At 42.6% G+C, this 12,659-nt stretch overlaps 1 protein-coding gene across 1 annotated transcript in view; it reads right to left on the bottom strand.

Annotated features, from left to right (window-relative positions):
- The window catches only part of cacna2d4a (calcium channel, voltage-dependent, alpha 2/delta subunit 4a), a 791,862-nt gene that overhangs the window by 94,483 nt on the left and 684,720 nt on the right, over positions 1–12,659 (bottom strand). Inside the window, exon 28 of the mRNA XM_051921543.1 lies at positions 628–689. Within this exon, the coding sequence (XP_051777503.1) occupies positions 628–689 (62 nt within the window). The remainder of the gene's footprint in view (positions 1–627; positions 690–12,659) is intronic.

Raw genomic sequence — 12,659 nt, 5'->3', positions numbered from 1 at the left:
TAGCTAGATGAGATACTGGGGCAACTTAGAATACCTAGCCAAGCCAGACCCTCTTTCATTTAACCCTTAACTACTCACGCTGGTGCATTTTGCACACCAATCTCAGTTATTTATATCCAGCAGCATCCACCATCTATCCTCCGCTTTATTCACTACAAGTACAGTGTCAGAATGGTTTCCCTCCAGTGTGCCCCCAGCCGGTTTTATGATTGGATTCACAGTTCCACATGGTGCATTTGGTACTTTTGTATGTATGACAATGATGAGATGTTTTTTTTGCAATGACTTTTGTCTGCAAAGAACATTCATCAACTGAAATGAATTGTGATACATGTGCAAATCCTGCAGTGGATGAAAGTGTGACCGGTGATGAATGAGCACTGGAGGACTGGATCAGGTTTATTTTCAGATAGTCCTGGACTTTGTTATACCTTTCAGTAATATAGTATTAAATTACATTAAAAACAAGTACAATTTAAAATTATTGCAATATTTTATATTATAAATAGCCACTTTAACACTGGTGCATAAAGTACACCTCGCAAGTACTTCTGAGATGAGAAATGGTGCAAGTAGTTAAGGGTTAAACAGTTCACAGTCGTGTTTATCAAGAGAAAATAATCTCACCTGCTTAGTGGCCGTCCAAAACAAGCCTTCCATAAGTTCGAGCTTCAGTTGGAGCCCAATGGCTGAAAGAGAAGAGCAAATTGAAGACCCCGTAAATAATTCTTATTCACTCAAACCATTAGCATTTAGACACACAGAAAATGGAAACGCTGCCAAGAAAAGCTTTCCTAAGAACAATAATGTACTCATCTGGTCAGAATACCCTGCACAAACTGTAAAATGCACAGTAGATATTAAAAAGATAGAAGCTTATTAATTCCTATGGTTTATAAGCTACTACATGAGGTTTCTTTGCCCTTCCAAAAAAAAAAAATGACACATTGTGTATAGCAGTCCTCCTCTTCTAATACTTTTATCTTTTAAAAATAACATATTTTAATCTAATTTCTTCTGTTACCAAAAAAATAATTGTTTCCCTTCTTCCATTTGTCATACTCATCTGCCATGAAGCTCTATATGGCAGCACACTGCATGTGGACATTCTCAATAAATGGGTTTAAAATGTTCATTCAGCTAGCAATAACAATTATTACTGAGTACATTTTGAGAGATCCACATACAGCAATGCATAAAAGTCTATAATGTGCCTTGTACCGCTGAGTGTAAACAGTATTAATAAAGTATATGTGCTGTTAGGAAACCAGTGGACTAAAACATGAGCAATAACAGACTCCATAGATGATAGCAGGTTAAGAAAAGGAGACAGAAACAAGAAGAACACTGTGCACAGAAATTACACTGAGGTTTAAAATAAAAATAACATAACTGGTGTTAACAAAAGATGCAGGCCTTCAGTACCAAATCTTTCAAATACAAACAACCTTGACATTTTTAAAATGGTCGGACTTTTAGAGGGACTGATGTCAAGGGTACTGTCATGTCAGAGCCAGGGTCTCCTCTCCTGCCTCGGGTTCAAATTCATGCTTGTTGTCTCTTTTGTTCTGATGCCCTGTCCAGTGTTTGTTCCTGTCTTGAACCCTGTGCTATCTGGGACAGGCTCCAGCCCAAACTCCTCCACTGCAACCCTGGTTTGGATCAAGCAGGTTAAGCACAATGACATGACATGTCTCTTTCATTAATTTTTGATACTTTTTATGTTGAATATGTGAAGATTTCTTCCTGTTTATTTTTGTCTATGTATATATGCTGCCTTTGTTATGTTTCATGTGTTTAGTGGGTGGTCCCCCAACAGATGCCAATTACTGCCAGGAACTGCCCTCTGCCCTATAAATCCAGCAGGTCTTCCACAGTCTTAGTGAATGTGCTCTGGAACGGTGAGTTAATTGTGTTTTGCTCTGGTTGTGCCTTTGTATATAATTTGGAAATTTTGACCCTCTTGCTGTTTTATCGGCCACTCTATTAGGATTCTGTGTTGGGATTTTGTTTGACTTGGATTGCCTTTGTTTCAGTCAGTTTCATTTTGCCTTTGTGCTCCCTGGAGCTTCATTGTGTTGGGAATACTTTTTATGAAGAATAAAGCTTTACCCTTATTACCAGCCAGGGTTTGGCGATGATATCCCCCTCTAGTGGAAGTGTTTGGGACTACGCGCTTTGGTAATGCTTGGGACTCCCAGTCCACAACAGGTACACCTTAGAAGGATTTAAATGCAGCACAATTAATATCCCTTTTTGGACCCCAGAAATAAAGACAAAGTCAAACAGGGACCACGTCCCTAAGGCGGAGTGGTAGCTCTGAGGCTAGGGATCTGCACTGGCAAACGGAAGGTTGTCGGTTAGAATCCCGTAAATGCCAAAAAGGACTCTGCTCTGTTGGACTCTTGAGCAAGGCCCTTAACCTGCAATTGCTGAGCACTTTGAGTAGTGAGAAAAGCGCTATATAAATGCAAAGAATTATTATTATTATTATTATTCTGGTCACTCAGGATAAAATCAGCACATAACAGCAACTTGCAATTCACTATTGGACCAACAATGCTATGATCATATTCTATTTTTAATTTCTGTTAGGCTTTCCTCAGCATAATTTTGCACTGGTTTTGTATATTTTTGTCATTTTTTTGCTTTCTATTACATTTTGATTAAGTTTACAATTTTTCGTGTTTTGCTTTTGTTAATTACAAGACACCATTTTATTTATCATGAGGACCACCATCTTGTGGAGTTTTCTTTACCTTTCTACGTCTGTTGACATAATAACAGCAAGAATTAATCATGAACAGAGTGATATCTTGATTGTATTGTACAGATTCTCAATTACTTTGCCTTGGCCTGGTCGTTGTAAATGCCATTGTAGAAAATCAGAACAATTGTGCAGAGAACAGGAGATTCAGTCAAATAAATGCCTCCATCCTTCTTGTCTCAGTTATCCAAAATTACATCAAGTCACAATTTGAAGGTCCCTAAAGTCCTATTCTGTATTGCACTATTTGGTAATTTATTTCATGTATCTATAATTCTTTGCATTAAGAAAAATTTGTAACCTTTGTGTGAAATCTTCCTTTAATGAGCTTCCAGCTGTTTCCTTGTGTTTTCTCTTGTGCAGAATTTATTTTATAGGAATATCTGTGATACTTTTTACTAATTCATATCATAACTTGAAACACTTCGCTTCTGTCACTTACTAATCTCTGTGTGCTTAATTGGTTTGTGGCTTAGCTAGCCTACGTGTACAATGCCACAAACATATAAATATATTCCATCCATCCATCCATCCATCCATTTTCCAACCCGCTGAATCCAAACACAGGGTCACAGGGGTCTGCTGGAGCCAATCCCAGCCAACACAGGGCACGAACCAATCCTGGGCAGGGTGCCAACCCACCGCAGGACACACACAAACACACCCACACACCAAGCACACACTAGGGCCAATTTAGAATCGCCAATCCACCTAACCTGCATGTCTTTGGACTGTGGGAGGAAACCGGAGCTCCCGGAGGAAACCCATGCAGACTCCACGCAGGGAGGAGCCGGGAAGCGAACCCGGGTCTCCTAACTGCGACGCAGCAACGCTACCACTGCGCCACCGTGCCGCCCCAAATATATTCCAAAGCTTTAAAATTATACACTTCCAAGAACACAATAAGAAACACCACCTCCTCCAATTATAATGGAGACTAACCACCCACTAGTCTCCTACCTCTATCACTGCCCTACGTCTAGGGTGCAGTTCTAGGCTTGAGGCTTTAGCTGCCCTCTACTGTAATCTAAAGGTGCCAAACGTTAGAAGTAGAAACCAGCTTATAGCTGACAATATCCTGGATGCCTTCTTTAGAGTCCAGTCTTTCAAAAGAATACAAGGTGCACATGAATGATGTTGGAGCGAGTGCGGACAGGAGAATATTTTTTAATCATCCATCCATCCATCCATCCATCCATCCATCCATCCATCCATCCATCCATCCATCCATTTTCCAAGCCACCATAAATGACGTGAGTGCAGATGCCAATTCTAAGCTCTGTTTCAGCAGATATCTTTTCAAACAATAAAGAGTTAGAGAACTGGTTCAATCTGATGGAAAAACAACTATTAGCAGGTTCAGATAAACCACCATGGGCGATTAAGGCCGATTAAATTATCATCTCCTGAAAGATTCCCAAGAAAGCCAACTCTTAATTGAAAAATAAGAGAAAGTTCAGTTTAGCCTTTGGCCTAATCATGGAAAAGAACTATTTGATTGCACAATACACCTCTTTAATCCCATTTTAATGCTTTCTGACATCAGAGGCAAGTCTATTTTGTCAGCTGCACGTTTACAGGAGTCAGAGACTCATAACTCGAGGGTGGAGGGTGGGACTGGACTGTGTGTCTGTTTGGGGGGTTACCAACTGGAATCCCGAGCTGTTTCGTCATGTGACGGGTGCAGCAAGCACTATACCAGTGCATGCTTCCCAACCTGACCTGACCTGACTCGTGTGTGTGTGTTTGTGTGCATGTGTCTCTTCACCCAGTGATGGACTGGTGCCTCGTCCAGGAATTGCTCTTGTCTTGTGTCTGATGTTTGCTAATATAATTACAAAATTCAATAAAACCGCAGTATAATGATTATTTCTAAACATTTACCCATGGTTTGTTGTTCCCAGTTTGGCTAGTGTATGTAAATAAGGTGATATCACCATCCACACAATGCTCAGCGTCAGTTCTTTTTTAGGGTAACGAGGAGCAGGAATGAATACAAAGAGCAGAATCATCAAGCCATTGATGGTGGTGGACAGCAAAGGACCGGATTTGCAGAGTTTTAACGTAAGTGCTAATGTATGAACATTAAAGTGATCATGCAGTTTGTAAAATGTTATTAATTTCTGGAGCCTGTTGATTTGAAAGTCACATTAATTTCAAACTGTGGGTATTTCATTAAAAGGACAGGCGTTTTTTAGCCTTTGGACAGTTTGAAACAGCTGGGGAGTTTAGAGAAGGGTGCAGGATACCAATGATAGAGCCAAGCTTCCTTTCACATTCAGTTTAATGTCATGCAGCTGTCTTGTTTCTAGTGGCTATGTTTCCATCCATCCAGGTCGGGTCGCTGGGGCAGCAGCCTAAGCAGGGAAGCCCAGACCTCCCTCTCCCCGGCCACCTCCTCCAGCTCCTCTGGGAGGACCCTGAGGTGTTCCAGGGCCAGCCGGGAGATATAATTCCTCCAGCGTGTCCTGGGTCTGCCCCGTGGCCCTCTCCCAGTGTGGCATGCCCAGAACACCCCCCCAGGGAGGCGTCCAGGGAGCATCCTAACCAGATGTCCGAACCAACTCAACTGACTCCTCTCAAGTCTCTCCCGGATAACTGAACTCCTCACCCTATCTCTAAGGGAAAGTCCAGCCACCCTGTGGAGAAAACTCATTTCGGCCGCTTGTATCCGCAATCTTGCTCTTTCGGTCACTACCCAAAGTTCGTGGCCATAGGTGAGGGTGGGAACGTAGATCGACTGGTAAATCGACAGCCTCGCCTTTTGGCTCAGCTCTCTCTTCACCACCACTCCTTCTTGGATCGAGGCCTTGTTGTGGCAGAAGGGCTTGCGCGGTCTATTGATCCTCGGAGCTATGTTGCGGGGAGCTACTTGCTCCTGGTAGGGCTTCCCAAGGCAAACAGGTCTGAGGTGAAGATCCAGGCTAACTCAACCCTGAGACCCCATATGGACTTAAAACAAGGATCGTCATTTCCCTTGCTCGGGAAAGGGTACCCGGGGCCCACCCTGGAGCCAGGCCCGGGGGAGGGGCTCGCTGGCGAGCGCCCGGTGGCTGGACCTTCAACCACGGGGCCCAGCCGGGCTCAGCCCGAAGGAGCAACGTGGTTGTGCTCTCTTGTGGGCTCACCACCTGCAAGAGAGGCCATAGGGGTTGGGTGCAATGTGATATGGATGGTAGCCGAAGGCAGTAACTCTGGATTTGTTCCGACCCTCGGTTGTCGAAACTGGCTTTTGGATGGCTATGTTTCTTTAATTAATATTATATTTTATTGTCTGATGTTCACAGAATGTATTGTATCACGAGGCCTGTACAGAAATATGAATTGCGTGTCAATTAAATGCATCACCTCATGTCTATTAAGGAGGTGGTTTGGACTGGGCAGTGGGTCTAGTGGAAACTTGGTGGGGGGGGGTTGTTAATGGCTGGAAAAAATGCAACTTTGGTTCAGGTAGCATTTTGTAACACTGGAGGTGGCTGGGAGTGTAAGAGTCATAGTGCTGTGAGAAGGGGGCACAGACTCTTGTTTCTTCCTACTGCATGGCTGTTAAAGGTAATGAAGAATATGTGGAAGCATTAGGAGTGCAGCAAACAGATACAGTTATCCTATGTGTATATTCAAACAATTCTGCAACAGTTTACCAGGAATATATTAACTATTCCTAACCTTTCTAGTCATCCCCGCTTGCATTTCTGATAAAACAGTAAAAAGTGGTATTAGTCAATACTTCATATAGTTTATACTTGGATATCTGTAAGTAAGATTCAATATTTCTTTGCCATTTTAAAGAAAAAAATAACAGGTTTAAAAACATTAGTTTTCATTTTGTTTAATTACAGTATGTATTCTTTTTTGTTTTGTTGAACTCCAAATAAAAGTTCTGCTTACTTAATGAAAAAACTGAGTTCAGAATGTGTGAGACTGAAAAAATTACTTTTAAAATGCCAGTTGATGACACTGATATTGCTTACCGTGTAGGGAAGGCGGATGCTCACCTACTGGAGAAAACAGTATCATGTGTAAGCGTGGCTTTGGGTGCTCTCGTATTTCGCTTACAAATTCTTTTAATAATTCAGCTCTGTACCTCTGCCCTGAGATACAATTTCTCGGCACATACTGATTGCTTTCTGTCTCCTTTGTGGAAAGAAGCAGAAAGCTGGGGTGGAGTTGAGATCAGCCATAGCGTGCAATAAAAGTAAAAAGAGACTCTGGCCATCAACTCATTTTCAAGGGTTTCTCAGTGCAGTTACTGCAATTGATACTTAAGTTTGACCAGTAATTAAATTCACAACTGATCACTTGAACAATAAAATAACAATAAGAAACTCACCAGGTGAAGGTCATGGGGGAGTAGAACTACATCCGAGGCAGGAACCAACCCTTGTGCCGGTGCATTGTTCCCACTTTAACACAAGCACACACTCTCAAATGGGGGCTACTTACAAACACCAGTTAGTTAAGAACAGCTCCAACTCTATTATTAGATAGATTGAGAGAGAGAGAGAACTTTATTTGTCCTCAGGGGCAAAATCGGCTTTTTACAGATGATCTTTAAATGAATATTTAAATCACCATTAATGATAAGAGGTGTACCTGCTTCTGCAGTGGTGTCAGGGCAGCAGCCTCACCCTTGATGTCAGATCAAGGAGCTGGTCGTCACACTTTCACCAGTGTAAACATGGGGACAGTTTCTGTTCTTCAGGTTGTAAGATTATGGAACAGCCAGGCATAATAACAAATACTGTACATGTTCCGGTATGTATTTCTATATCAAATAACACATTTTCTATCCATTTGAAAGATGGGCTTGTTCAGCTCATTTGCAATACTTAACATTACTTTTTAATGCATTTAGCAATAAAATGCATTGTATTTTCCATTCCAACAGATGGCAAACATTAGCACTGCTTAAGAGTCTCCTACAGCACATGCTGTATTATTCAAACAACTGACAGACTAACACTATAACTTAATAAAGGAAAATGTAAATATGAGAAATAAAAAAGACTGGGGAGGAGTACTAATCCAAATCAGGTCCATTAAATATTCCGGTGGTCTGCCTTCATTAATGAAGTGAAATGAAAGCAGGAGTAAATCATGTAAATAACAAATTCAATTAACAACCAATTAAGAGGCCACACTGGCTTCCCTTTTTGAGACCCCTGCCTGCGGTCAGACTTCCCCCTCTGTGTCAGTTAGTGGACTGCAATGGGAATGAGAGTACTTCTATTAATTCCTTTTTATTTCCTATAATTTTTTTTCTGTTTAAAATGTTCTTTATTAGGGTTATGGTGTTGGCTCCTTTGGCCATCTATTGCATTTTAACAGTGTATGTGACAAATGTCTTGGAATGGCTCTGTCGAGAACAATGCCCTTGAGTGAGCTTGCTGTGAGTGACGTCATAGACATTGCAGACTGCAGTTACGCTCTACTGAATTCATCTCAACTCGATGACACTTCAGCACTTAGATTTAAGCTCTAGACCAAAAGTCCACAATTTAGTGCAGCCTGGGCAGACTAGTATCGCATTATTTACATATATGTATATTTCATTCTGTGTGCATGTTTTTGTGTGTGCATTTTTTTGATGGGATTGTATCCCTGTTACTATTCTGTGGAGACAGGCAAGTAGTTCCATTGTATTGCATATATGCGACAATAAACCTAAACTTGATGTTAACCTAACACGTACATCTTAGGGATATGTTAGCAAAACCAAAGTACCTGGGAAAATGTGTGGTACCTGATGATGGATATGAATCCAGAATCTGTTAACCGTTGTGTCACCATGCCACCCAGGAGCGGACTTATGAGGGATGGGGGCCCTGGGCTTGAGCTATTGTTTGGGCACTGCCCAGCTGTTCTGAGGGACCAAAGAAAAACCGGTATGTAAAGGCAATGGTGAGAAGCTGCCTGCACTTAAAAAGGCACTACACAGAAAGAGCAAGTAGTGACAGAATGCGCGTTATGTTAAGCAGCAAAAACAACAGAAACAGCATCATAGAGGGTGATGGACAGAGTATGAAATGTCAAAGCTTAAAATTATACTTGATAGCCATCAGAACATAGTGTGCTATGTCAAAAATTAAAAACAAATAGTCTCATCCATCAACTGTATTTTAAGTTCGTTCAACCACAAATACATCTAACATGGCGTCACTTTTGAACACACAGAAATTCTGAAAGGGATCCTCTGTACCCGACACTTCTGCTGCATCCCAGAGATCAGAGAGAGTTGCCCAGCACTCTTATTACACTGGCACATTTAGAAAGTGTGTACCATTTGTACAAAATCATCGCCTTCATTTGCTTCACTACCAGCAGAACTAGAGTCTATAATGCTGTCAGTAGTCATTGCTGAAGAACTGTTACAATGTGACAAATCACTTTTTTCTTCATGTGCTTTGTGCTCTGACAGCCCGTATTCAGCTCACCAATGCCCAATCTCCATCGTGTGGTAGGAAAATAACAGTTAGGGGTAATATAGATATTGCTCATAAAGTGTTTGGGTATGTTTTCCACAATAAAATAGAGCATCTATCTTAGAAGTAGTATAAACGGGTTAATAATTAGAGCGGACAGAGACGCAAGTACCTGTGGGAAGCACAAAGGAGGAGGACTCGCTCTCTATGTTAATACACGGTGGTGTAACTCTGGACATGTTAACGTCAAAATCTCCACTTGCTGCAGGGACATCGAACTGTTGGCCATAAGTCTGCGTCCCTATTACTTGCCCAGAGAGTTTGGACACGTCATTGTTGTCATCGTGTATATTCCTCCTCGGGCGGACCTGGAGATAGCAAGTGACATCATCCATTCTGCTGTTGCTAAGTTACAAACGCAGCACCCCGAGGCACTTGTGCTAATCGCTGGAGACTTTAACCATGTGACGCTGGACAAAACATTACCTGCATTCTCCCAGTATGTGGACTGCAACACCCGGGGAAATAAGACTATTGATTTACTGTATGCAAACGTTAAAGACGCATACAGTGCCACCCCGCTGCCTGCGCTTGGGAAAGGAGATCATAACCTGGTTCTGCTTCAGCCTCACTACAAACCAAAAGTGAGAGTCCTACCTGTAACCACACGATCATTCAGGAAGTGGACCCCGGAGGCTGAGAATGCTCTGAGACAATGTTTTGGAACTACAGACTGGGATATCCTGCAGGGATCACATAGTGAGAACATTGAGGAGGTTGTTGACTGCACTACTGACTACATCAACTTCTGTATGGACATTGTAGTTCCAGTAAGAACAGTACGCTGCTATGCTAACAACAAGCCATGAATTACAAGTGACATCAAGGGCCTTTTGAACCAGAAGAAAAGGGCCTTTAAAGAAGGTGATCAGCATGAGCTCAAGCGCGTGCAGAAGGAACTCCGAGTCCAGCTCAGGGCGGCGAAAGAGCAGTACAGGAGAAAGCTGGAGCAGAAGTTGCAGAACAACAGCATGAAGGAAGTGTGGGATGGGATGAAGATCATCACTGGCTGCAGCTCAAAGCGGGGTACCACCATCGAGAGAGACGTGAAGAGAGCAAACCAAATGAATATCTTCTTTAACAGGTTTGACCACCCTAACCCACTCTCACCTCGGAGTACTGCACTCTGTACACATCCTTCTGCTGATACCAACATAGGAGAGACATCCCCACCCACAATTACAGCAGCGCAAGTGAGCAGAGAGCTGAGGAAACTTCGTGCCAGCAAAGCAGCAGGTCCAGATGGAGTATCGCCACGACTGCTGAAGGTCTGTGCATCAGAGCTGGGGGGTCCTCTACAGCGCATCTTCAACTTGAGCCTGGAACAGGGGAAAGTCCCGAGGCTTTGGAAAACATCTTGCATCACCCCAGTCCCAAAGGTATCACGTCCTGGTGAGCTGAATGACTTCCGGCCTGTCGCTCTAACATCACATGTGATGAAGACCATGGAACGGCTGCTGCTTCACCACCTGAGGCCACAGGTCCAACACGCCCTCGACCCTCTGCAGTTCGCATACCAGGAGAAGGTGGGAGCGGAAGATGCTATCATCTATATGCTACATCGATCACTCTCCCACTTGGACAGAGGCAATGGCGCTGTAAGAATTATGTTTCTAGATTTCTCTAGCGCCTTCAACACCATCCAACCTCTGCTCCTTAGGGACAAGATGACAGAGATGGGATTAGATTCATACCTGGTGGCATGGATCGTGGACTATCTTACAAACAGACCTCAGTATGTGCGTCTCGGGAATTGCAGATCTGACATTGTGGTCAGCAACACAGGAGCGCCACAGGGGACTGTACTTTCTCCGGTCCTGTTCAGCCTATATACATCAGACTTCCAATATAACTCGGAGTCCTGCCACGTGCAAAAGTTTGCTGACGACACTGCTATCGTGGGCTGCATCAGGAGTGGGCAGGAGGAGGAGTATAGAAACCTCATCAAGGACTTTGTTAAATGGTGCGACTTAAACCACCTACAACTGAACACCAGCAAAACCAAGGAACTGGTGGTGGATTTTAGGAGACCCAGGCCCCTCATGGACCCCGTGATCATCAGAGGTGACTGTGTGCAGAGGGTGCAGACCTATAAATACCTGGGAGTGCAGCTGGACGATAAATTGGACTGGACTGCCAATACTGATTCTCTGTGCAAGAAAGGACAAAGCCACCTGTACTTCCTTAGAAGACTGGCATCCTTCAACATCTGCAGTAAGATGCTGCAGATGTTCTATCAGATGGTTGTGGCGAGTGCCCTCTTCTACGCAGTGGTGTGCTGGGGAGGCAGCATTAAGAAGAAGGATGCCTCACGCCTGGACAAACTGGTGAGGAAGGCAGGCTCTATTGTTGGCATAGAGCTGGACGGTTTGACATCCGTAGCAGAGCAACGGGCGCTCAGCAGGCTCCTATCAATTATGGAGAATCCACTACATCCATTAAACAGTGTCATCTCCAGTTAGAGGAGCAGTTTCAGCGACAGACTGCTGTCACTGTCCTGCTCCACTGACAGACTGAGAAGATCATTCCTCCCCCAAACTATGCAACTCTTCAATTCCACCAGAGGGGGTAAACGTTGAACATTATTCAAGTTATTGTCTGTTTTTTACCTGCATTTTTTTATTACTCTTTAATTTAATATTTTTTGCTGCTGGAGTATGTGAATTTCCCCCTGGGATTAATAAAGTATCTATCTATCTATCTATCTATCTATCTATCTATCTATCTATCTATCTATCTATCTATCTATCTATCTATCTATCTATCTATCTATCTATCTATCTATCTATCTATCTATCTATCTATCTATCTATCTATCTATCTATCTATCTATCTATCTATCTATCTATCTATCTATCTATCTATCTATCTATCTATCTATCTATCTATCTATCTATCTATCTATCTATCTAAATGTAAGAAACTTGTTCAGACATATCAGGAAACCAAATAAAGGTCAAGTGAACAAGAAGGTTCTGGGTGATGGCTCAAGAAGCTGGCTGACTATCATGTAACCAGTAAGGCCTGGCAGAACTCAAGAAGCATTGCAAAGTATTGTAAGGGTCAAGAATAGAGTGAAATGAGACTTTTATTTTGGGGTGGTTATGCTCTCTGCTGGAAACATCCAAAGTCTCTTGTGCCAATCAGAGTGAATGCAAGCTAGAGAACCAATCAGAGTAAGCTTTAATTCAGCACTGTTATGTAAATTCAGTTATCTATAAGAAGAGCTCTCTGTTCTTAATTTGTGACCATTCCATCACAGGCATGTATCCCACTTCATGATGAGCAATTAATGACACAAATGGATAAGCTTCCTCCTGCCTGGTTCTTCGGGTTGATTGTTAATAGATATATATACATATTTAAGGGAATGACTTCTTTCACAATCACCATTTGCATTTCAGTGGAGA

Source organism: Erpetoichthys calabaricus, chromosome 18 (genome assembly GCF_900747795.2).
Source record: "Erpetoichthys calabaricus chromosome 18, fErpCal1.3, whole genome shotgun sequence".
Classification (NCBI taxonomy): Eukaryota; Metazoa; Chordata; class Cladistia; order Polypteriformes; family Polypteridae; genus Erpetoichthys; species Erpetoichthys calabaricus.
This window is presented reverse-complemented; position numbering and strand designations above follow the sequence as displayed.